General features: G+C 55.3%; 2 protein-coding genes across 5 annotated transcripts in view; one reads left to right on the top strand and one right to left on the bottom strand.

Moving 5' to 3' along the window:
* Positions 1-1279: 1279 nt before the first annotated feature.
* On the top strand, positions 1280-9156 carry BLCAP (BLCAP apoptosis inducing factor). Of its 3 annotated transcripts, none has more exons than XM_054218638.1 (2): positions 1280-1485; positions 7435-9156. In XM_054218638.1, the coding sequence occupies exon 2, from the start codon at positions 7523-7525 to the stop codon at positions 7784-7786; it is 264 nt and encodes an 87-aa protein (XP_054074613.1). In that variant the 5' UTR covers positions 1280-1485; positions 7435-7522; the 3' UTR covers positions 7787-9156. The 3 variants fall into 3 exon arrangements, with proteins under 3 accessions (XP_054074613.1, XP_054074616.1, XP_054074615.1); XM_054218641.1 differs by lacking the exon at positions 1280-1485 and adding an exon at positions 1666-4767; XM_054218640.1 differs by lacking the exon at positions 1280-1485 and adding an exon at positions 4816-6954.
* Positions 9157-14245: 5089 nt separating this feature from the next.
* The window catches only part of SRC (SRC proto-oncogene, non-receptor tyrosine kinase), a 30260-nt gene continuing 23609 nt past the window's right edge, over positions 14246-20896 (bottom strand). For both annotated transcript variants that reach the window (XM_054218607.1, XM_054218608.1), the window contains exons 7-13: positions 19759-19908; positions 19363-19518; positions 19035-19214; positions 18878-18954; positions 18335-18488; positions 18009-18140; positions 14246-17554 (exon numbers count right to left, since the gene is read on the bottom strand). In XM_054218607.1, the coding sequence (XP_054074582.1) occupies positions 17346-17554; positions 18009-18140; positions 18335-18488; positions 18878-18954; positions 19035-19214; positions 19363-19518; positions 19759-19908 (1058 nt within the window). In that variant the 3' untranslated portion in view covers positions 14246-17345. The remainder of the gene's footprint in view (positions 17555-18008; positions 18141-18334; positions 18489-18877; positions 18955-19034; positions 19215-19362; positions 19519-19758; positions 19909-20896) is intronic.

A 20896-nucleotide genomic window follows, 5' to 3' on the forward strand; every position in this document is an offset into this window, starting at 1 on the left:
AGATGGACCCGCTGCTGGCCAAGGCTTAGTCCATCAGCGACAGTGCCTCTGTGATAACGTATTTAAGAAGTAGAAAAAAAGCCCAACTCATAACTGATGCTGTAGAGAGGAGTATGTGAGAGAAACCACCCTGCAAACACCAGGGTCAGTGAAGAAGGAAGGGGAGGAGGTGCTCCAGGCGCCAGAGCAGAGCGCAGTGACAGAGTGGCTTTGGTGGTCACCGGGCATCCAGCCAGGGTTAGCCCACCACAGTGTACCACAGAGTGTGAGCACCGTGCAATGGTGCACAAGGACACAAGCTACCTGCATCCCATGCTGCATCCCCAGCAGCATAGCCAGCAGGGCGAGGGGGGGGATTCTGCCCCTCTGCTCTGCTCTGAGGAGACCCCCCCTGCAGTGCTGCCTCCAGCTCTGGGGCCATGAATATCAGCACACGGACCTGTTGGAGGCCAGGGAGATGCTGCGAGGGCTGGAGCCCCTCTGCTGTGAGGACAGGCTGAATTGGGGGTGTTCAGCCTGGGGAAGAGAAGGCTCCAGGGAGACGTTAGAGCCCCTTCCAGTCCCTAAAGGGGCTACAGGAGAGATTGGGAGGGACTCTGGATCAGGGAGTGGAGTGATAGGATGAGGGGGAAGGGTTTTAAACTGAAACAGGGGAGATTTACATTAGATTAAGGAAGAAATTTTTCACCCTGAGGGTAGCGAGACACTGTCCCAGGTTGCCCAGGGAGGCTGTGGCTGCCCCATCCCTGGAGGGGTTCAAGGCCAGGCTGGACGGGGCTTTGAGCAGCCTGGTCTAGTGGGAAGTGTCCCTACCCAGGGCAGGGGGTTGGAACTGGATGTTCTTTAAGGTCCCTTCCAACCCAAACCGTCCTATGACTCTACACCAACTGCAGGCCAAGAAAAGCCAGGGGACAGCAAGCCCCCACCGGTACGCAGGCCTGGAACCGTCGCCACAGGCAGAGAACCCCGCAGGCAAACCCCGTGCAACGCCACGCAACACGAGCCTGCAAGAAGCCCGCCAACACAGAAATACGTGAAATTGTTTAAAAACCAAGAAAACGCTCAAAATACACCAGACCAGGCGCTCGCCCCACTTCCGCATGCGCACTGCCAGGAGGGCCTTCTCCACCGCCGCGCATGCGCGCTGCCCGTCCGGCGGGGCTGCCCGCAGCGCTGCCTGACGGCGCGGCGCCCGCTGACCCCTCCGGAGCGCGGCCCCGCTCCAGAGCTGCTGCGCGGCGGCCTCGGGCCGAGCCGGTCCGGTGCGAGCCCGGGGCAGGCGGTCGGCGGGCAGCCGCGGCGGGGTCCTGCCGGGACGGCGGCGCAGGCGGCGAGCGAGGCGGGGGCTTTGGCGGGGGGCGCGTCCCCCGGGCGGCGCGGCCTGTTCCGAGGGCGGCCTCTCCCTTCCCTCCTCAGGGTGCGCCGCGGACGGGCCCGCGGCGGAGGCGGCAGCGGGATAGCGGCGTGAGGCGGAGGCACCGCGCCGTGAGTACGGGGGGCGGAGGGGAGCGGGCCGGGGCGAGCGACCGCCGGGGCCCACGCAGGCTCTGGGGCCCGAGCAGGCTCCGAGGCCCGGGACCGGGGGATGCTACTGCGGACCACGGAGGCTCCGGGGCCCGGGGAGGCCGCCGTGGCCCAGGCAGGCTCCGGAGCCCGGGGAGGCCGCCGTGGCCCAGGCAGGCTCCGGAGCCCGGGGAGGCCGCCGTGGCCCAGGCAGGCTCCGGGGCCCCGTGAAGCGATCCGCAGGCTGCCGGAGCGGGATAGCGATGACCGTTCGCTGACTCCGGGGAGCGGAGGAAGCGCTCGGGGGGGTGTCCCCGGGGCGGTAGCGCCGTGCTGTCGTAGCCACCCGGACGTAGGTTACAACGGAGCCGGTTTCAGCCGAGCCTCGCTGTGTTTAGGGTAATGCCAGCCTGACATGGGGATAACACACCGTGTGCTTCCCCCCAAGACCCTTTTCCCTCCCCTCTATGCCTGTGTTCTCAGCCAGGCACGTCTCTGTCTCTAGCACCTTCCAAAAGCAAAACCAGGCCTGCTTCCCCCCAGAGCAAGGCAGCTCTCTGACACCCTTTTGTCCAACCGAGAACACATCCCTCCGCAGCACTGCTTTGCCCAGCCAGGCACCCTTCGCACCACCCCACCGAAGCCTTCGGCCAGCTGCAAAGCGAGTTTAAAAGCTGGTCTGTTGTACGAACATCGTTACATCCCAAACATGCAAGTGAAGGCAAAAAACAGATCTCTCAAATGCAGTCCACAACTCACTGAACTCTCCTATACATCATTACCCCTGCACTGAAACATTATAAATTATCTTGCCAATGCTTTCATAGTGGAGCATCCTTTGCCTTTCCAATCCATGTGTCATAACGTCCCAGAACCCTTTGCCAATACTGCTTTTTTGCCTCTCTCTACATGGGACACAGAAAATTGGACTTTATCAGGGTGTATTCAGATTTCTGAAGCCTGTCGAAGGCACAAAAGGTAGAGAAGAGATACAAATTAAAACTAAAAATAATTATGTTTTTGAGGGAACTCAGGGAATGGTCCTGGAATTCATGATCTTTGGCAGTTAAACAAAGGCGGGGGCGGGAATGAGGACCACTGACAATTAATAAATTAGTACAAATGAAAGTAGCAATACTTCAGATGACAACTGTCGATGTTGACATCTCTTCCCACTAGACTTAAGATTCTGCTCCTGTGATTTGGTGTGCAGAGAAACACAGATCATGCTGCTGCCTTCCTGCTCACAGGTGGAGGTTTATTCGCTCTGGTGCTGTGAGTGCACTGCAAGACCTGCAGATACAGGCTAATCAATCCCCAGTCAGTAACAAACCTCAGAGGGCAGTTATGGCAGTGGCGAAAAGAGTGGCTCCACAGAGAGCCTCCGCTTTTCACGGAGTTGCTTTGGCTTGTCTCTAGCTTGAGAAATCAGAACACTTCATAACCCCAAGGCTTGGTCAGTCAAGGATTTGCTGCTCTTTTGGAAACTGTTTGCAATTATATTGCACCATTTCTGAGCCTACATCAACGTTAGAGGCACGAACTTATCAAAGACTGGGGTAAGGCCTTTGCCAAAAATTGAAGACTCACTTTTTCCAGCTGAGTCATACTGGCAGATAAAGCTTTTAAAAAATAGAAGAAATAGTGGCAAGGCCAAAAAAATCCCTGAAGAAATTAAATCCCTGATACTGGAAATAGGTCTTAAAGTTTGAACAGTTATGGTTCTTGGGTTTTTTAAGAGAGAGGGTTGGCATCTAGAAAGCTGGTCTGCTGTTGCTTTTCTTAGCTGAACTCCTCAAACTCATTACTCCTTAGCTCTTTCACTTCCCCCCCGCCAGTGCTTTGGATAGTCTGTATTTTTTAGCGGCTGTTTTGAGTGCTACGTGGTGTTTGAGAGTTGGTTTCGAACACATGCTGGCAGCATGAAGCACCACCCACACCCCTCAGTTCAAGTTATGTGGCTGTGACAGGGTTTTTGATTTAAACAGTTTTCAGCAAACTGTACTACAGGTGAGCCTTATAAGCAAGAAACTTAGTGCAAGTCCCTGAGGCTTACTCTAACCTTGTGTGCACTGTTTAACTGCAGAGATTTTTATCTAGACCATGTTGCTTTTCATTCCCAAGAAGAAACTTTGGCTTCTGAGAAAGGGAGAGATCAGCACCACCCCCCCAATAAAAAGGTTACTCAGTCTTTTATTGCAGACCTTTCAGCTGCCAGCCTGGGTGACTGTTTCTGTAGCATCTGCTGGGGAAGTTCCTTGCGGACAGCACTGGCTTAATAGCTGGCTTAGTAAGGCCTGAACAAGCTTACCATTTAAGTGCTTAGTGAAAGCCGGCTGATTATTCTCCCCTGTCAGCGTAAATGGACTGTTAAGGAATTAAGACATTCTTGAGAAAGGTACAGACTTTGTGTTGGCATACTGATGTGTAAAACCTATAGTGTAGAAACACCTCTCACCCTCCTAATTGCTGAATTAGCTTGTAGAATATCCAGAACAGATAGCTCCTTAGACGGATTTATTCTGTAACTGATCGATCACAAAGCACTAAAGATTTGTGCTGTGCTACTCGCTTTTGACTTGTCGTAATTCAAATTTTGTTTCTGGCTGGGAAAGGTGTGCTGCTACCCTCGCCTCGGAATTTGAAAATCGTCCCCACAAACATGTGCCAGTAGGACCTGCTGGTTTTCAATGGTCTTGGGAGGGAAGATGACAGAAGGAAGGGCTGTGAACACGATGGAAGCCAATTAATAAGCATGTGGAAAAGTATTGGTGTTTGCTTACTAATGAGGTACCCAGGGAACCTCCCCAGGCTGCTCCTCTGCCTGCAGGAACCGGCAGGGAGGAGGCTCCGGCAGCACACGGAGCCGCCGAGCGCTGACTGCAGGGAGAGCAGCCGGAGCATTGCCTGCTCTCTGCTGCCGAGGGGCCTGAAGCAAGTTCAAGTGGCTCCAAGAGCTGCGAAAGAGCAAGAGGAGGCAGCGGTGGTGTGATGAAAAGGAGCCATCTGGTAAACACGAGTGGCCGCCAAGTCAGATGACTTGAGCAGGAACTTGAGAGCAGTCTTGAGGGTAGCAGGACACCGGGCTGGCTAAGGAAAGAGATGAGTCAGGCAGGGAAGAACAAGAGCAACTGGTTAAGGAAAAGCAGGATGCGGTTGTGAAACAGGGAACTGGTAGAAGTGCTGTTGGGTGACGGGTTCTTATTTGCTTCAGGACATGGTAATCTTTAGCTTGGATCGTGAGGAGGGGACAAAGACAACAAGGTAGGAATTTTTCATTTGCAGGTTTCACCTTGCTTGAGAATGTGGGCAAAACTGAGTATTGTTACAGCTTCAAGAAGGTGTCCTGGGCACCAAGGAGAGTGACAGTTCCCTGCTCAGTAACGAGCTGGTAGTAGGAGACGCTGTTTCTCTTTGATTGATAGCATGGAAAGAGAACTCAGTTCATTGCCAGCTGTATAAAGGGAACTCCGGTGAAGAGTATGTATCTTACTAGTGAAAAGTCCCTTGAGAAAGATAGAGCTGCAGAAATCTCTAATAGTAGGTACATTATCCGCTGTAAGATGCAGCAGACAAAGGGTTTTCAACCTTTAACTGATGGATAGCAAAGGCGCACATGAAAATACAAGCAAACTGACTACAGATTCAAGAATAACTGTTGGAACATCTGCATTTATTAAAAGTCCAAGAGGTCTGCAGATTAAAGGGCACTGACATTGAAACTTCATAGTAAAAATAACCGCTATTAAATGGTTCTTTATTCTGCAAAGTAGTTGCATTGATTGCTACGAGCAACTGGCTCTTCCTGGAAATATCAATATTTTAAAACGGGTAACTTGTTCTCAGATAGGTCTGTGTTTAGGTAATGCCTACACACTTAGAATCAACTCACTGTTTAGAACATTATTGCTTAAGTCTTTGCCGTGGTGAGGCCAGATTGGAGTTAAATGCAGCTATGTCACAAGTTGTAATTATACTCTTAAACTGTAGTCAGTTCTAAAGTTTGGGGGCTAAAGGCTCAATAGCAATACGCGGCCTTATTAAAGCCAAGAGATAAAACTGAGCAACGTAAAATAACCTCTCCCTTATTCTTCAGCTTCCTAACTGCAGCTTAGTTTTACTTTTTCAACCCCAGCTGCCCTCTCTCTGCTGGAGAACACTCTTTTGCAGGAGCACCAGCACAACATACTTTCCACAAATACTCTTAATCTGTTTGCCCTGGTGGAGATTTTGGCTTGCGTTCTCTCTCACTAATATTAAAATAGACCTTGCTGCTAAGAACACAGCGGATGGCAGCGTGCTTCCTGCTTCTGACAACGGAGCCGGTTGGTACCTACGAGCTTACAGAGCTGTAAGACAAGTCTGACCTCAGTGTTTTTTTGGAAGAGAACCATGTGCGGTTTTCTCTTGGCTTTTCTGTGCGATCCCTCATTTTCCCTCCCCTTGCCAGGAAATCCCTTCTCCTGCCAACAGGAGCCAGTGGAATGTGCTGTTTGTTTACCTTCTCACTCCTTCATCCTACTAACCTTCCCACCCCCTGAGTTGTAATCCTAACAGGCTCGGCTCAGCTCTTCATCCTTCTGACGGAGCACTAGGTTGAGTATTTTCAGATAAAAGGATTGCTGCAAGAAGCTGTTCTGACCAGGCTCTGCTTAGTGGGGGGAGGCCACGGCGTTCTGCAAGGCTGGGGCTGTCCTCCCGCCTATCTGTCTGTGCCCTGGCTGGCAGCTACTTCCTTCAGGGCTGCTGCATGTCCTCATGGTGTCCTACAGGACAGCAGGGAAGAGCACGCTTCCCCAGGCTCTTCCCTTTTCTAGCCTGGTTTTGCCTTTTGAGGGTAATAAGCTAGGAGTACCTTCTTCTCATGGTTTCCCTGCTGCACGAACTGAAGGAAAACTTGAGTTATTCCCTCCCAACAATACTGGTATCTCCTAGCCTGACCTGCTGTTGCTATCCCAGACTGCTAAACTCCACTCTTCTGCCCCCTTTCAATGGTTCTGGCTCTGTAAAAACACCCGTAAGGCATTTATTATTTTTAAAGCCATTTGAAATTCATGGATTAACTGCTTAGAAAGAAGAAAACTTCACACTTAACATAGTTGATGTGGTTGCTAAGGGTAGTGGTATGTTTTCTGGACTTGTAGTGCGCTGCCATCCCCGGTTAGAGGAGCCTTTAAAGCTCATCGTTTCCACAGGGGTTTATAATAATTCAAGTGAGGAAATCCTGTGTTTATAGCACTTATGAAAATTGCCATTTTGAGACTGTCCCCTCTTTGTTCTGTTCACAGACTTTATCTCAGATGACTTTAGCTGATTGGCAAGGATTATAAATCCCTTAAGCAGAGACTCTCCTCCCCTTTGTTTTGCAGTCTGGACGCTGTCGGGGCTTTCCTGGGTAGCTACATGTATAGCTTGAAATTTATGCTGTCCTGCTGGAAGACTTTATAATGGGTTTGTGCGCTTAACACTTCCTAGACACTTCTTACACTTATTCTTCCTTAATACTTCTTTGTAGCGCCTAAGAGTTCACCTCTCAATTACATTTCTTGATACCAGTGCTCAAGTCTTTGGATAAATATGTGTGTAGGGAAGGCTGTGGCAGCTTGTTTTCCCCTCTCCCTTTCTGTTCCTGCACTGTGCTAAAGAAAAGGGTCTCACAACTGTTAACCTGGGTAAAAGCCTGAGAAACTGAGCACATAAGGGATACACTTCTACACCAGCAACAGATAATCCTGTCCCCAGCTGAGGGGTTCAGAAAGCAAGAAACTTTCCAGTAACTATGAGAACTATGAGATACACCGGAATTTAGTACTGGGAGTTCAAACATCAGTATACGATGCTTGGGAGTAAATGAAGCTGTATGAGAAGAATGTCTGCTGATTGGTTTTGCTGTGTTTCTCTGACAATCTGACCTTTTATCCCTCCCTACAGAACAGCCTGCCCGCTGGAGGAGTTTCTGGAGACTGTTCTGGAGCACATCTGATTGCTGCTGCCACAAGGCCCCAGCCAGCCAGCCACCATGTACTGCCTTCAGTGGTTGCTCCCTGTCCTGCTCATACCCAAGCCCCTCAACCCAGCGTTGTGGTTCAGTCACTCGATGTTCATGGGCTTCTACCTGCTCAGTTTCCTCCTGGAACGGAAACCTTGCACGATTTGTGCCTTGGTCTTCCTAGCAGCTCTATTCCTCATCTGCTACAGCTGCTGGGGGAACTGCTTCTTGTATCACTGCACAGGATCCCAGTTACCGGAATCAGCTCACAATCCCAGCATAGTGGGCACCTAGAGAACAATAATCTTCCAGTCTGCTGAGGGCTCTTGTTTTGCTTTTAAAAAGGGGGTGGGCTAGGGAGGAGGGAGGGGGTGTTAGGCATGTGACTGGAGTAAAACCAGCCTGTTTCCTGTAACTGTGTGTGGACTACAGTGGTAAGTTCCTCCCACTCTGCCTGTGAAATTCGATTTGTTTACTGTGTGAACTCTGGCAGCGCCACCTGCTTTTTTAGAAGCAGAAATCATTTGGGTTTTTTCTCCTTCCCGTATGACCGGGAGCGGACACCAGCCCTCCTAACTCAGAACTGGTGGAGGACCGAGCTGCTGGCCTCTGCCCAGCTGTTTGCGCGATGGTGGAGTTGTGTGTCACTCACTCATCTGCATTAGGCCGCGGTGGTCTAACTCAGGGCTCTCAGCCCGCTGATTCTGCTCGAGTACCTACAGGATTCTCTCCATCTTTCTCCTTGTGGGGAGCCAGCCTTCCCACCTTGCTGATGAAGGGCAAGCTCGACAGCTCACAGATGCACTTGGCCAAAAGCTGCTGGAGCCAGAGGCAGTTGAGTCATGTCCTCCTGCTCAGCCTGCCAAAGAGACGTGTGCACTGCCCAAGTGCTTTCTGAACTACTTATGCTCCGAGATCATAGCCTGAAAGCCTCAGTTATGCTGCTGCTTTTATAAAGCCTCACAGGTAGTGGAGACTGTCTCTTCCCTTCCTCCTAGATTTCCAGGGTTTACCAAGGTATTGACTGTTGGGATAAAGAACTGATAATGCTGCAAGATGGGGGGTTTTGAAAGCCACTGTGAACCTCACCCTGTAAAACTCATGCTAGCCCAAAAGGCCACGTGTGGGCAGGGCAGGAGAGGATCCCGAGGTGGAGGCATGGCGTGAAGCAGTAAATGCTTCAGCCGTTTCAGTGGTGGTGGTTTTGGGCCAGGGGTGACAAGGTGCTGGTGCTACTGACTGGAGAAGAGGAGGCTAGAGGAGCACCTGGTGTCTCCATCTCCTCTGGCAGAAGGATGTCACGAAGCCGAGGTGGTGGTGGGGCAGTCTTGCATGCCACAGCTGTGCAGAGCTCCGTGCTGCATACGTTAGTCTGGGCAGCCGTGGCTCTCGGGGAGCCTGACCTGGGGCAGAGGTTGGTTTGTGAGAAACCTTAGAGGTTAATGCAAAATCCTGTCTCTAAACTTTAAAGGGTTCCCTCCCCTTTGCCATCTGTTTGTCTTTACTTCAGCCTGGTAGTGGAGAGCAGCAGAAGTGGCTGTTGCTGTCCCGAGGAAGTTCAAGCTATGAGGTTGTGAAACTTCCAGAGTATTGTTTGTTCATTGCACAGCTGTTCAAAACGTTTAATAAAGCTTTATAAACTTTGGTCTATGGCCTCCTGCCCAGCATGATGCATTGGCTGCTCATTGCGGATGCCTTAGCCCAGCAATCATGTGTCTGTATTGTTCTGTTCCCAGCACAGTAACTCCGGAGAGTCTCCAGCAAGAGGGAGAGCCTGTTTGCCCTGTAGCTCCCAGTACTGCCTCATCTCCTTAACTGTTCAACCTGACCGTGGGCAGACCGAGAACCACACCGGAGAGTCTTAAACAGACTCTTTGTACACACAACACAGGAGGCCGCTTCTGGTTGTATCTCTGCACTTATGTGACAGATTTCCCTCTTTCCTTACTGCTTATGAAATTAAACCACAGGGCTGTGTCCTGAAAGCTGCTAATCCCCAACACCGGCAGTACAAGTGTTATCTGCCAGGTGCCTACGTGGTGTAAGCCCGTCCCACAACACTGCGTCTTCCTGACGTGTCCCCTGCTGTGGGCAGAGCCTGGGCTGCAACCCAGCTGCCATGAGCCGTCCAGGCGGGACTCAGTTGTGTCCTTTCCCCAGCTTTGGCCATGACCCCAACTAGTACTGGGGGGAAAAGAGGGGCACCTGCTGCAGCCAGACAGGACTATCAGCCTCAATGGCACCCAGGAGCACCTCGGAGGGTTAAAGGGTGTGCGGAGCTGTGCTGCCGGAGCTGAAACCAGCTTCCTCTACCCCTGCTCCGAAGCCTTAAAGACCCAAGTCCAAGTTGGAAAGGGTTCAGGGCGTATCAGTGTTTACACATTTAAAAAAAAAAAAGCGTGTGCCACATCACCAAGAATAGATCTGACAGCTCTGTCACCTGTCAGGCCGAGGGAAGTCCCAGTAGCTGTCATACCAGCTACAGCATAAAGAACAAATTGAAACAAGAGGGGGGAGCATCTCATTTGCAAGCTATGGCAAGACTGTTGTCTGTGCTCTAAGCAACTTTTAAGTTTAAATTTATTTAAGCTAATGCAGTCCTTTTAAGAGAACGTTTTGGTTGCTAACTAGCCAAGTTGCACTCTACAGCGATTTAAATAAATCCTCGCCACGAAGCCAGACAGTCCTTTGGATGAGAGCAAGCCCTGGCTTTGTACACAGGGTTCAAGACACACCACAGCTGCGGGCTTTCCCTTCTGTGAGACCCAACTTGGAGGGGGGGGAAAGTACTTCAAAAAGAGGGAGGCTGCCAGTGCAGCGACAGGAGAGATCTCAACACTGATGGGTAAGAAACCTACTTTTTGCAGCCCTCCCACCCCAAATGTAGATAAAGAGCACCCTTTGATATGCACAAGCTCTCACCGTACCATCTTCCCCTCTTTAGGGCACTGAGATACCATCTTCATTTTAAAGATAGAAAATTAAAGTCACTTCATCATGGTCAGACAGAAAGCCTCAGGCAAGAGTGAGGAACCCAACCAGGTCTCACATCCCATGCTAATGCCCTGCTTGTCCTTCTCTTCTAAAGAGACCGTGAAAAACCAGCCTGCGACTGCAGAACAGGTCGAACCCGATGGCTTTTGAAAAGCATCATCACAGCTTCCCTGCTTGCGCACCGCAAATTGGACTGAGCCCGTCCAGGCGCAGCACCTGTGCTCTCGGGCAGACGTTTGCTGGCTACAAGGAAGAAAGCTCAGAGGAGATGTTTTGCCCTCGTCTCAAGGAGTTTCTCTGCCAGAAGAGCAGTGGGGTGGCTCTGTCCTCTGGCATCCTGGAAGCGCCATGGGGTCTCTGCACAAGGACCGTACTGGTGGGCAGCCACTCCAGGGGAGGGGGCTAGCTACACTAGCGACTCTGAAAGCAGCGAGTGGGGTTTAAAACACAACTGCTGCGTTGTGCCAGGTTCTGTCAAGCCTGGACACTGCCCGCGAGGGCTTTGGCGCAGAGCGAGCCTCATCACCTTGCTGCATTATAAAGCGTCCATCTGCCCCATGCTCCCTAGATACAGGGAGCAGGAGCCTTAAGCTGTTCCTTTGTCTTTCCATTTGAAGGAGAGATGATTTTCTTTTCTAGGTCACGTAACGGATCAGTGATGCAGCAGGGTCAGGAAAGAAAAAAACCACCACCAAACCCAGGCTCAGATCCCTAGGAACAGAGATGCAGCTGAGCTCAGGCAGTCCTCCGGCTTCTCGCTCCCCTCCTCGCCACTGGTCAGGGAGAGGCAGCATCCCCAGTATGAGCAACTGGGACACCACAATGCTTCCCATGGGGAACCTTTGGCCATGACTGCCAGGCTGGTGTGGCTTTTTGAACCCTAGATCTGCCTGACATCCGTGTTGGTGCATCTCACCTCAGGGGCTGGTGCTTGGCAGTCCATCTCCCTAGCACAGCTTGGGGTGCAGGTAGGGGACCAGCTCTCTGGGACCACCGTGGCCACCAGCCCACTCTCCCAGCGTCTGCCTGTCCATCCTTAGATCTTGCTGGGCGATTAGTGCCTCCTACCTGGATGCTCTCCCAGCTTACCCTGTGACGAGCCCACAGCATGGCTTTATTAACAGAGGAGAGAGGCAGATCCTGCTGAGGAGCAGTTTGGGCTGGAAGCGCTTCCAGCCTCATCCCCTTGTTACCCTGGAGCTGGTCCAGCCAAAACCCCTGAGAGAGGGAAGCCACAAACATCACTCAGGGCCACAGAGCGCCATGCCCTTTGGTCCTGCCTCTCTCTTGCTCCTTGCACCGCAGCAGTTTCCTAGCCCTCAGTGACTACGGGAAGTAAGCTACACATCAGGTAAGGACTTTAGCCCTTCCCTTGGGACCCTGGAGATTAACCCTTGGCAAGAGGGTTTTGCTACTCCTCCGAGCAAAGGCAAATCCTCTGGGCAAGGGAGGATGGATGGTTCAGGTGCCACCCGGACCTGCTGGGGATCGGAGTGGCAGAGTCCGCAGGGCTTTGTCCTCCCGAGTGGGCGCGTGCCGGCAGCCTCCCCATCACCCCTCGCTGCCAGCGGGCACGACAAGGGCTGCAATGGCACAGCCAGAGACCCGAGCGGCTGGCACTGGGGCACAGCCCCACAGAGAGCCAGCCCTTTAACAAACACCGCCCTGCTCCTGCCCCAGAGCCCTTCTGCTGGCGCTGGGCTGCGGGAGAGACCCCAGACCCGCAGCGCAGACCAGGGTTTGCTCCAGGGGATGCTCAGCACAGTTCAGGGCTCCCGCGGCAAACTCATAAGCATTTATCCTCTGGGAGCACGGGTCAAGAGCCAGGACTCGATGCACTTTGGGGGTGCTACTGCTGAGCTTTGGGGAAAGGGAAGGCGGTGTTCAGGCCAAACGACAACTTTTCCTTGCCATTTTCACTGCCAGCATGAACTGCCCAGCACAGGATCCCTCGCCAGACCTGCTGTGTGGGCAGCCACAGCCCCCACCCCTAAATCCTCTCCCGGGCTTACAGGGCGCAACACGAGCGTGAAGCAAACAGCAAGATTAAATCCATTAGGGGAGGCACGTGGTGTAATCCCCAGGAGCATCTGCCCGGCTCAGGCTGGGGACACTCATCAAGAGCGGATCCTGGCAGCGATTCCCATCTCACACCTCTGCCCTCCAGGCTAACATCACCCCCTTCCCACCCCATTTCACAGGGCTGACCTCTAGGAAGGATCTGAGAGTCAAGAGGGGTGTCACCGAGGGGGGTGACTCCACAGCAAAACAGCCACCGAGCGTGGCCAGGCTGGGCTGCAGGTCCTGCCGGCTGCCCCGACCATCTTTTTAAGATGCTTCATCTGCCACTGAGGCTGAGGACTGGACACGGAGTGAAGGGGACGGAGAGAGGAGGAAGCGAGCGGTGCCATAGGAAGGGTTTGGATGTACCGAAGCCATCCCCCTCATCCCCTGGGCACAACCCACTGCAGACACCCGTGCTGTCCCAGGGCTCAGGCTGGACTGCAGCACCCTGCCTCCCCACAGCACCCTGCCTCCCCCCCCCTCCTCCTCCTCACATCCTCCCTGTGGCCACTCCTCTGCTGAGCGGCGATGCCGAAGGGGCAAAGCCGAGGGCTGGAGGCACCTCAGCCCCAGCTCCCCTCCCAACTCGCTCCCAGCCCACACATCGCACACGGACCAAGGGACTTGCCAATGAGAGGTAATCCCTCAATCGCTTAATTGCTTTAAAGAGAAACAAAACATAAAGCATTAAACATTGAAGGTGATAAGACTGAGTCACTTACCGGCCCGAGGAGGAGGGAGCAGCCACATCAGGGTGCTCAGGGCACTAAAGCCACCCTAGACCATGGTGAAGGAGCAGCATCAACAGCAGCCACCCTTCTTCTAGAGGGTCTGCTCCCCACAATGCTGTGCTATATATCAATTACTTAATCACCGAGTGAGGGATCCCAATCAGCACCCACTAATTATCCTAATGAAGCAGGCCTGCTTCTGCTAGTTGCTGATGAAGCAGATTCTGCTGGAGGGAGGGCTCTCCCCCGTCCTGTCCCCCCCAGCCCACCGACAGGGGTTGGCAGTCAGGTCTCCTGCTGGGCTTGGGGTGGCTCCACTGGCCATGGCTTTGCCCGGATCGATGTGCACACCAGGGCCACCATGTCCCTCACAGCCCTGCGGGGGTCAGCGCTCCCTGCATGGGGGTGTCCCAGCAAGCAGAGGCTGGGAAGCAGTGATGGAGGCAGCAGAGGAGTCCGTGGGGTCCCTCATGGCTAATGCCACGTGCCGGCGGTGTGTGCCACAGCCCTCTGCTCGGCATCAGCAACAGCTGGGATCCCACCAGCGGTGCAGGCTGCATCCCACCTCAGCTCAGAGCACGCCAGCCTGATTCTGTACCCACCATGGCCACGATTCCCCACCGGAGCGGTCTGGGCACAGGGAACTCACCCAGCACCACCAGCCATCTGTCCCTGGCTCTTGGAGCAGGAAGGACATGATGGAAGAGGCTCCTCTTGCAAGAGCAGGTGCTGGGGCTGCACTGGACCACGAGCCCACATGGGGACACAGGAATGGCTCCAGCAGGACAGAAGCAGCACCAGATCCCAGAAGCATCCGCCAGAAAATGCCTCTGAAGCACCAGAAGCCACACATGGACATTGCATGTGCCCCAGGAACCATCAGCTCCTGTTAACAGGGATGCTAAGAAATCCTCTCATACACGAGCTACACCTTTTTCTTTTTTTCTTTTTTTGTGAGGTCTGTTTGTATTTAATTATCAAATTGCAAAGTATTTACACCAACATCAGAGTTTCAAAGCATCTCCACCCCCCCCCCACCACCACCCACAAAGCTGGACCTTCTCAGGTTTTTTTTCCCAAAGTTTTATTATTATCCAAAAAAAAAAAAAAAGCTAAATATTTTACTTTGACACTGAAAAAGGCAGGTGGGGGGCGGAGAGGGGAGCTGGGGAGAGAGACACAGATCCACACGTTCTCTGCATAGTCGGTTGGAGATCTTACAAAACACTGTTTAAAAAAATGATAACAGCAGAGGAGAATAATTTGTAGGGCGTTATTGACCCCGGGAAGCCAAAGAGCATCCTTAGGTGGGGGCTCCCCCTCTGGAGTTTATTGGCTTAAAAAATAAATTGGCAGATGACAAAGGTGATGGAGGAGGGGTTCTCGGTCCCCGGGGCCTCCGGGTCATGATGGCTGCAGCGGTGAATCTGGAGATGCTGGGTCCCACCGGCACTGCTGCATGGACACAGGGATGGACACGTGGACACGCGGACACACAGCCCCAGCCCCGTGCAGGGAGGTTCCTCTGGGATCACTTCGCCAACTTCTGCCCTGAAATGTCCCCAGCACGTCTCCTTTGTCAGTGCTTGCCAAAAGCCATGGGGAATTAAGCCAGCCTGGGGTGTTCCTTGTGCCGAGGCTGTGCTCCTGCTCCGCTGCTTGCCCGAAAGAGCCAGAAACCGCCGGGTTAAGCCCGTTCCCATCCCGCTGCGCTCATGCAAGACCCTCTACGTGCTGCAGAAAACCAAAGGCCAAACCTCAACATGTGCTCTTGCCTTCTCTCTCCCCAGCTTTCGGATCAAATCTGGCTTCCACATGTTACAGTTTTAAGAGGTTTCTCCTGGGGGGGTTGTGGGGATTTTGTATAATTTAGGCAGAGCTATGGCACAGGCCACCCCTCGGACCGGCTGCTGCAGGACGGGGCTTCTCTGGCAGCACCGACGGGGACATGGCAGCCACCCATCCCAGGGATGCAAACATGGAAAGACCCAAAACATCGAGGTTTGGAGAGTCCCTGTCCCCTGCAGGCACAGCAAATCTGCTAGGAACAGGGGTGGGGGGGAAGAAAAGGCTCCGAGTCCCAAAATGATTTAAAAAAAAAATCCATTAAACCAATCGCTGTTCTCCAAGCCAGCAAAGGCAGGATCTCTCCGTATCACTGAAGAGCCCGTTCAAGCTGATTTTGAAGGTTTTACTCATTAAAAAGGAGCCACCGACCAACCAAGCGAGCACTCGGTTCATAAATAAGCAGCCAGGGAGCTGCGGGAGCGAGCGGGAGGCAGCAGCGTGCCCGGGCCCTGCTCCGATGGGGATTTGGGTAGGAAAGGGGGTTTTGGCCACCCCCCTGCCCCTGTTCAGCTCCCACCCAGCTTTGACAGGACACCAGCACCACGGCGGGGGCTGGGGAGAGGTGGTTTGGGTCTGCTGCCTGCAGGGAGGCTGTGCCGGAGGGAAACCCCATCCCACAAGCCATAGGGAGGCCAAGAAAAACCACAGCCTGAGGACCGAGAGGTGGGCAAAGCCGCTGGCTCCCCTTCTCCAGGTCCTTCCTGAAGGCACCCTTGCACTGCCGCATCACTGCCCCACAGCATTCTCCAGTCCCATCCCACCCCTGGTCCAGGAGAGCATCCAAAGAGCCCCCAGGTCGTGGCTGGGACCCGAGAGGTGAGGGAGTGAAGCCTCGTAAACCACCACGGCGAAGGTTTTCCAGCTGGGTACAGCCTCAGGGGGGGAGAAAAACAGCACATGCAACTAATTCAACGTTTGGGAGGGTGCAGGGGCCGCTCGAGGGCTATGTACAAGGCAGGCGCCAGGCGGGAGAGTGCAGAGGCTGGGCATAGATAACCCCCACCGCCGAAACGTGGCTGAGAGCTTTGGGAGCCAGCAAGGGGGGAGATGAGAATTCAAGTGTCTCCCGTGTGGCACAGTGCTTCCCAGGACTCTCCTTCGGGATGACAGCCCATGGCTGGGGATGCTCCCACCACGTGGGGAACACAGCCCGGCAGCCGAGACGTGAGGGAGAGGGGGGGAAGGCAGCTAAAAACGTACCTGGTGGACAAAAGCATCTGTGAAAGACGAGTATGTCCCCCAAAACGCTCCCACACCCTGAACAACCACCCGTGCCATTCTCCTGAGCCCTGTGGTGCCACCAGATTTGGTGGCAGGGCTATCCCATGGGACTCTGCTGGTGGGAAAGCTGGTGGTAGAGCTGCTGGGGGGGTGGCTGGGGGGATCTGTGGTGCACTTTCAGGGGGCCAGCTGGAAGACCAGGACTGGCCACAGGCAGGGCGAGGGCTCTGCTGGCACCCCTGGGTGCCGCTCTCAGGAGAGACAGGACTGGTCCCCTGGAGGGACAGACGCAGCTGGAAGACTCGAATGTGCACCTATGGGATGGTGACTGCCACCGGAGCCAGGAGCAGCCACGTTTCATGCTCCTGGCGCCCACTAGCATGGCTCAGAGCCCTGCCACGGCGAGGCTGGAGGGATGCCCGAGGAAGGGGCACCGCCAGCATCCTGTCATCACCCCACGCTGGCACCACCACCCAGCACATCGTCCCATCTGAACCAGCCAAGGCTTGGTGAAATGTCTCTGCCAGCACCTTCGGGAGAACCGGAGCCAAGGGGGACAGCTGGGAGGGCGAAGGGGCAGGGAAATTTGTGCTGATTTAGAGACGGGGTGTAGAAGGCCAGGGCCACGTGTTCGAGGTGGGGGGTGCTGCCCCCCAGTTCCTCTGAGCTCACCCCAGAGCTGCTGGGCGGGGGGGGAAAGGTCTCCCAAAAGCCAAGTCTCTTGTCGGGAGATGCTCCGCTCGCCCTCCTGAGACGGCTCCGCTGGTGCCCGCAGGCTCCTCTTGCCAACGGGACGGTGCCGCTTCATTAAACACAGGCCAGAAGTCTTAATGAGTGATGGGGGGACCCAGCACCTCCCCTGGCCGCATCTGGAGGCAATGCCCCATCCTGCTCCGGGGCTGCTCCGCAAAAACCGGCCCCTCGGCGGGGAGGCCAGCCCTCGGCGTCCCGCGGCGAGGACGGCGGCGTCCCTGGTGCCAGGAGCAGCTCCGGGTCTATAGGTTCTCGCCGGGCTGGTACTGGGGCTCTGTCGAGGTGAAGTAGTCCTCCAGGAAAGCCTGCAGGTACTCGAAGGTGGGTCGCTCCTCCGGGTCCTTCCGCCAGCACTGGCACATGAGGTCGTGCAGGGACTCGGGGCACTCGGGCGGGCAGGGCATGCGGTATCCCCGCTCCACCTGGTCCAGCACCTCCCGGTTCACCATCCCTGTGTGCGGGCAGAGACACAGCGCCGAGTGAGAGATGGGCCAGATCCTGCACCCTGCCTTTCCCGGACGGGAGACCGAGGGCATCACCCTGGGACGAGCCTTACAGGCAACCCCAGTGACTTGACGCAGGGAAAGAGGGACCCCCCAGCCCAACAGCACTCGTCCCCGCCATCCCATCACCTTACTTGGAGACCAAAGTGGGACAGGGTGGCTGTGACCTTGCATCCCAGCCAGGCTCTGCTCGCCCTAGGAGGGCAGGACTCAAACTGGGCAGCGGCAGCTCACTCCTGAGCCCAGCCTCCCTGCCCAAATAGCAGGAGAAACTTTGCACCAGTTTGCTCCTCCACAAAGATGGCTCTGGGGGCCACAGAGTGCCAGGAGTGAGCGCTGGGCGAGGGTGGCTGGCCCTGGGGCACCGTGATGGGGTATCTGCTGTCAGGTGCCAGCTCTTACCTGGGTACGGCACTCTGCCCTTGGTGGTCAGCTCGGTCAAGAGGATGCCGAAGGACCAGACATCGGACTTGATGGTAAACCTGCCGTACAGAGCAGCTTCGGGGGCCGTCCACTTGATGGGGAACTTCGCACCTGGATGGGGAGGGAGGGTGAGGGGCTGCTCCTGGCCCCAGGGTACCCGAGGGCACATGGGCTGTGAGTGCCTCCAGGACCCCCATGTGCTGGCTCCAGATGCAACGCACGCCCCTGGGGACCGGGGACCACAGAGTGGCCATTGCTCTGGTGCCACCTGCCTGGGCACGGTGCCGGCAGCCCCGGGCACGCACCTTGCCGAGCGGTGTACTCGTTGTCCTCGATGAGCCGTGCCAAGCCGAAGTCAGCCACTTTGCACACCAGGTTCTCCCCCACGAGGATGTTGGCTGCCCGCAGGTCCCGGTGGACATAGTTCATCCTTTCCACGTAAGCCATGCCAGATGCGATCTGCGGGGACCGGGACATGGGGCATCGAGGCTGGCGGGGTGACACAAGGGTCCCCCAGGAGTGCCTGGCACCACTGAGAGGAATGGCTCCGCAGTGGGACCTAACCCGGGATGTGGGAGCAGCTGGTTGCTCAGGAAAACCCAAGGAGATGCAGGTTTGCTGGCCAGGGAGAGCGGGCAGCAACAGGAATGGGCGAAATGATGGTCCCTGACTGCAACCCAGCTCCAGCTGAGCACCCAGTGGGGACGGCAGCACCCAACCCAAGCCAAGCAAGGCTGTGGAGCACCCCACCACCCTGCCACCCGACAGCCACGACAGCCCAGTGAGGTGCTCGGGCAGCCTGTGCCCTTGCAGGGGGATGCAGGAGGCCCGGGGATGCGCAAACCCACCTGAGCTGCCATATCCACGAGCTGGGGCAGCCGCAGGTACTTGCCCATCTCACCCTTCAGGAAGTCCAGGAGGCTCCCTGCGAGGAAGACCATGGTCATGGCAATCCAGAGGAGCAGAGTCCCTCAGCCGCCCCCGCAGTATCCCTCCTGCGCTCACCCTTGCTCATGTACTCGGTGACGATATAAATGGGCTCCTCCGAAACCACAGCGTAGAGCTGAACCAACTTCTCATGCCGGAGCTTCTTCATGACTTGGGCTTCCTGCAGGAAGGCCTCCGGGGACATGGTGCCGGGCTTCAGCGTCTTGATTGCCACCCGGGTGGTGCCATTCCAGGTCCCTGTGGCACAGGATGCATTTATGGAGCACATGGCCGTGTCCCTCACCTGCTCCCCTACCCCACTGCAGGTTCCGGGCAACTGCAGATGGCTGGGGAGAGGAGGCAGGTGGTGACACCGGGAGGACAGCAGGGTGGGAGCAGTCCTTACCCATCCACACCTCTCCGAAGCAGCCCTGTCCCAGCTTGACCTCCAGCCGCAGCGATTCCCGGGGGATCTCCCAGGCATCCTTGGCAAGACCTTGGGTCTGGGGCTTGGACGTGGGGCAGACGTTGGTGAGACGGTGGCACAAGCCGTCGGCGTGTTCTAGTGCAGGAGGGGACACCACCAGGGTGACACTTGGGCGTTTCGGCACGTGATGTCTTTACCCCACATCTTCCCAGCAAAACACCTCGGGGACCCGTACCCAAACCCTCACCCTCTTCCCTAAAACCAGCTTTTCACCAGGGTCCCCCCCAACTGGTTTGCAGCCCCCCCAGCAGCAAGGGCAGGCACAGCACCCAGGGTGTCACCCAGACCCCAAGGGGACCCCAAGTGGCTACCCACTGGAGTAATAGGCCACCAGCTGCTGCAGGCTGTTGAACTGGGTGCGGGAGGTGATGTAGAAGCCGCCACTGTCCAACTTGCGGATCTTGTAGTGCTTCACGTTGAGCCCCTTGGCGTTGTCGAAGTCCGAGACGGAGAGGCAGTAGGCACCTGCGGGCAGGACAGAGGGGTTGTGGGGGAGATGCACCGCAGATGGGTGCTCCCCACAGCGTCCCCACGGACTGTGTCCCCCCTGCAGGCTGGCACCGAGGAAGAGACCCCGCTGCGTTTGGGGGGCCCCAGCAGGCAGGAAGGTGAGCAGCCCCCGGGGCAAAGGGATGAACATGGCAAAGAGGGGATGCTGAAGCAGGGGAGAGGACCAGACAGGAGGCAGGCTGGGCCACAACTCCAACATCTCGGCATCTCAGAGGGGAGCCAAGGGGCTGGTGGGCCCAGTTCCCTCCTCGACAAATCCCACCGTGGGCATCACTTTGGGTGCGTGTCTCTGCTCTGCCCACACGAGAGCAACACCGCGCTGCTGGGGCCCCAAATAACCAAAGGGAAGATTTATGCCACTGCTTCAACGAGCTGTTTCCACCAGAATAAAATAAACAGTGACATCAAAACAGAAAGGAACATCAAGGATCTTTTCCCAAAGGTGCATTTGGAGCCAAACTAAACCACGTTTCCAGGTAAGAAATAGCATCCTCAGGCAGCCAAACCGCGAAGATCACAACTTGCACTTTCAGGAGGTACAAAACAGGCATCGAGTTGTTAGACTTGAAAGAAGAACCTAAAGATTCATCAGTGCCTCTGCCTGGTTGCCCAGGAAGCACGTGTTCAAGATTTTGCCACTATATAGGGACCAGGAAAAAACAAAAGACGTCTACCTGGGGGTGTAAAAGAAAACCCCAAACCAGGCAAATAGAGCATCCTGCTTGGTGGTCCTGCCAGAGCTGGTGGGGCACCCAGCTCCCACCCTGCCATGAGCTGAACCATCTCTTGGAAGGGCCGTGTCTCTCCAGCCCTGTGGGCTCACTGCTGTAACGGTGCGTTCGGCACAGAGATGTCACCGGGGATTTAACTGGTGCATCAGCTCCTGCTCCCTGGGGACCGGCACTGGCAGGGGAGACCCCAGGATGCTCCCCGTGCCGAGGCG

The sequence above is a fragment of the Rissa tridactyla genome, chromosome 12 (assembly GCF_028500815.1).
Source record: "Rissa tridactyla isolate bRisTri1 chromosome 12, bRisTri1.patW.cur.20221130, whole genome shotgun sequence".
Taxonomy (NCBI): domain Eukaryota; kingdom Metazoa; phylum Chordata; class Aves; order Charadriiformes; family Laridae; genus Rissa; species Rissa tridactyla.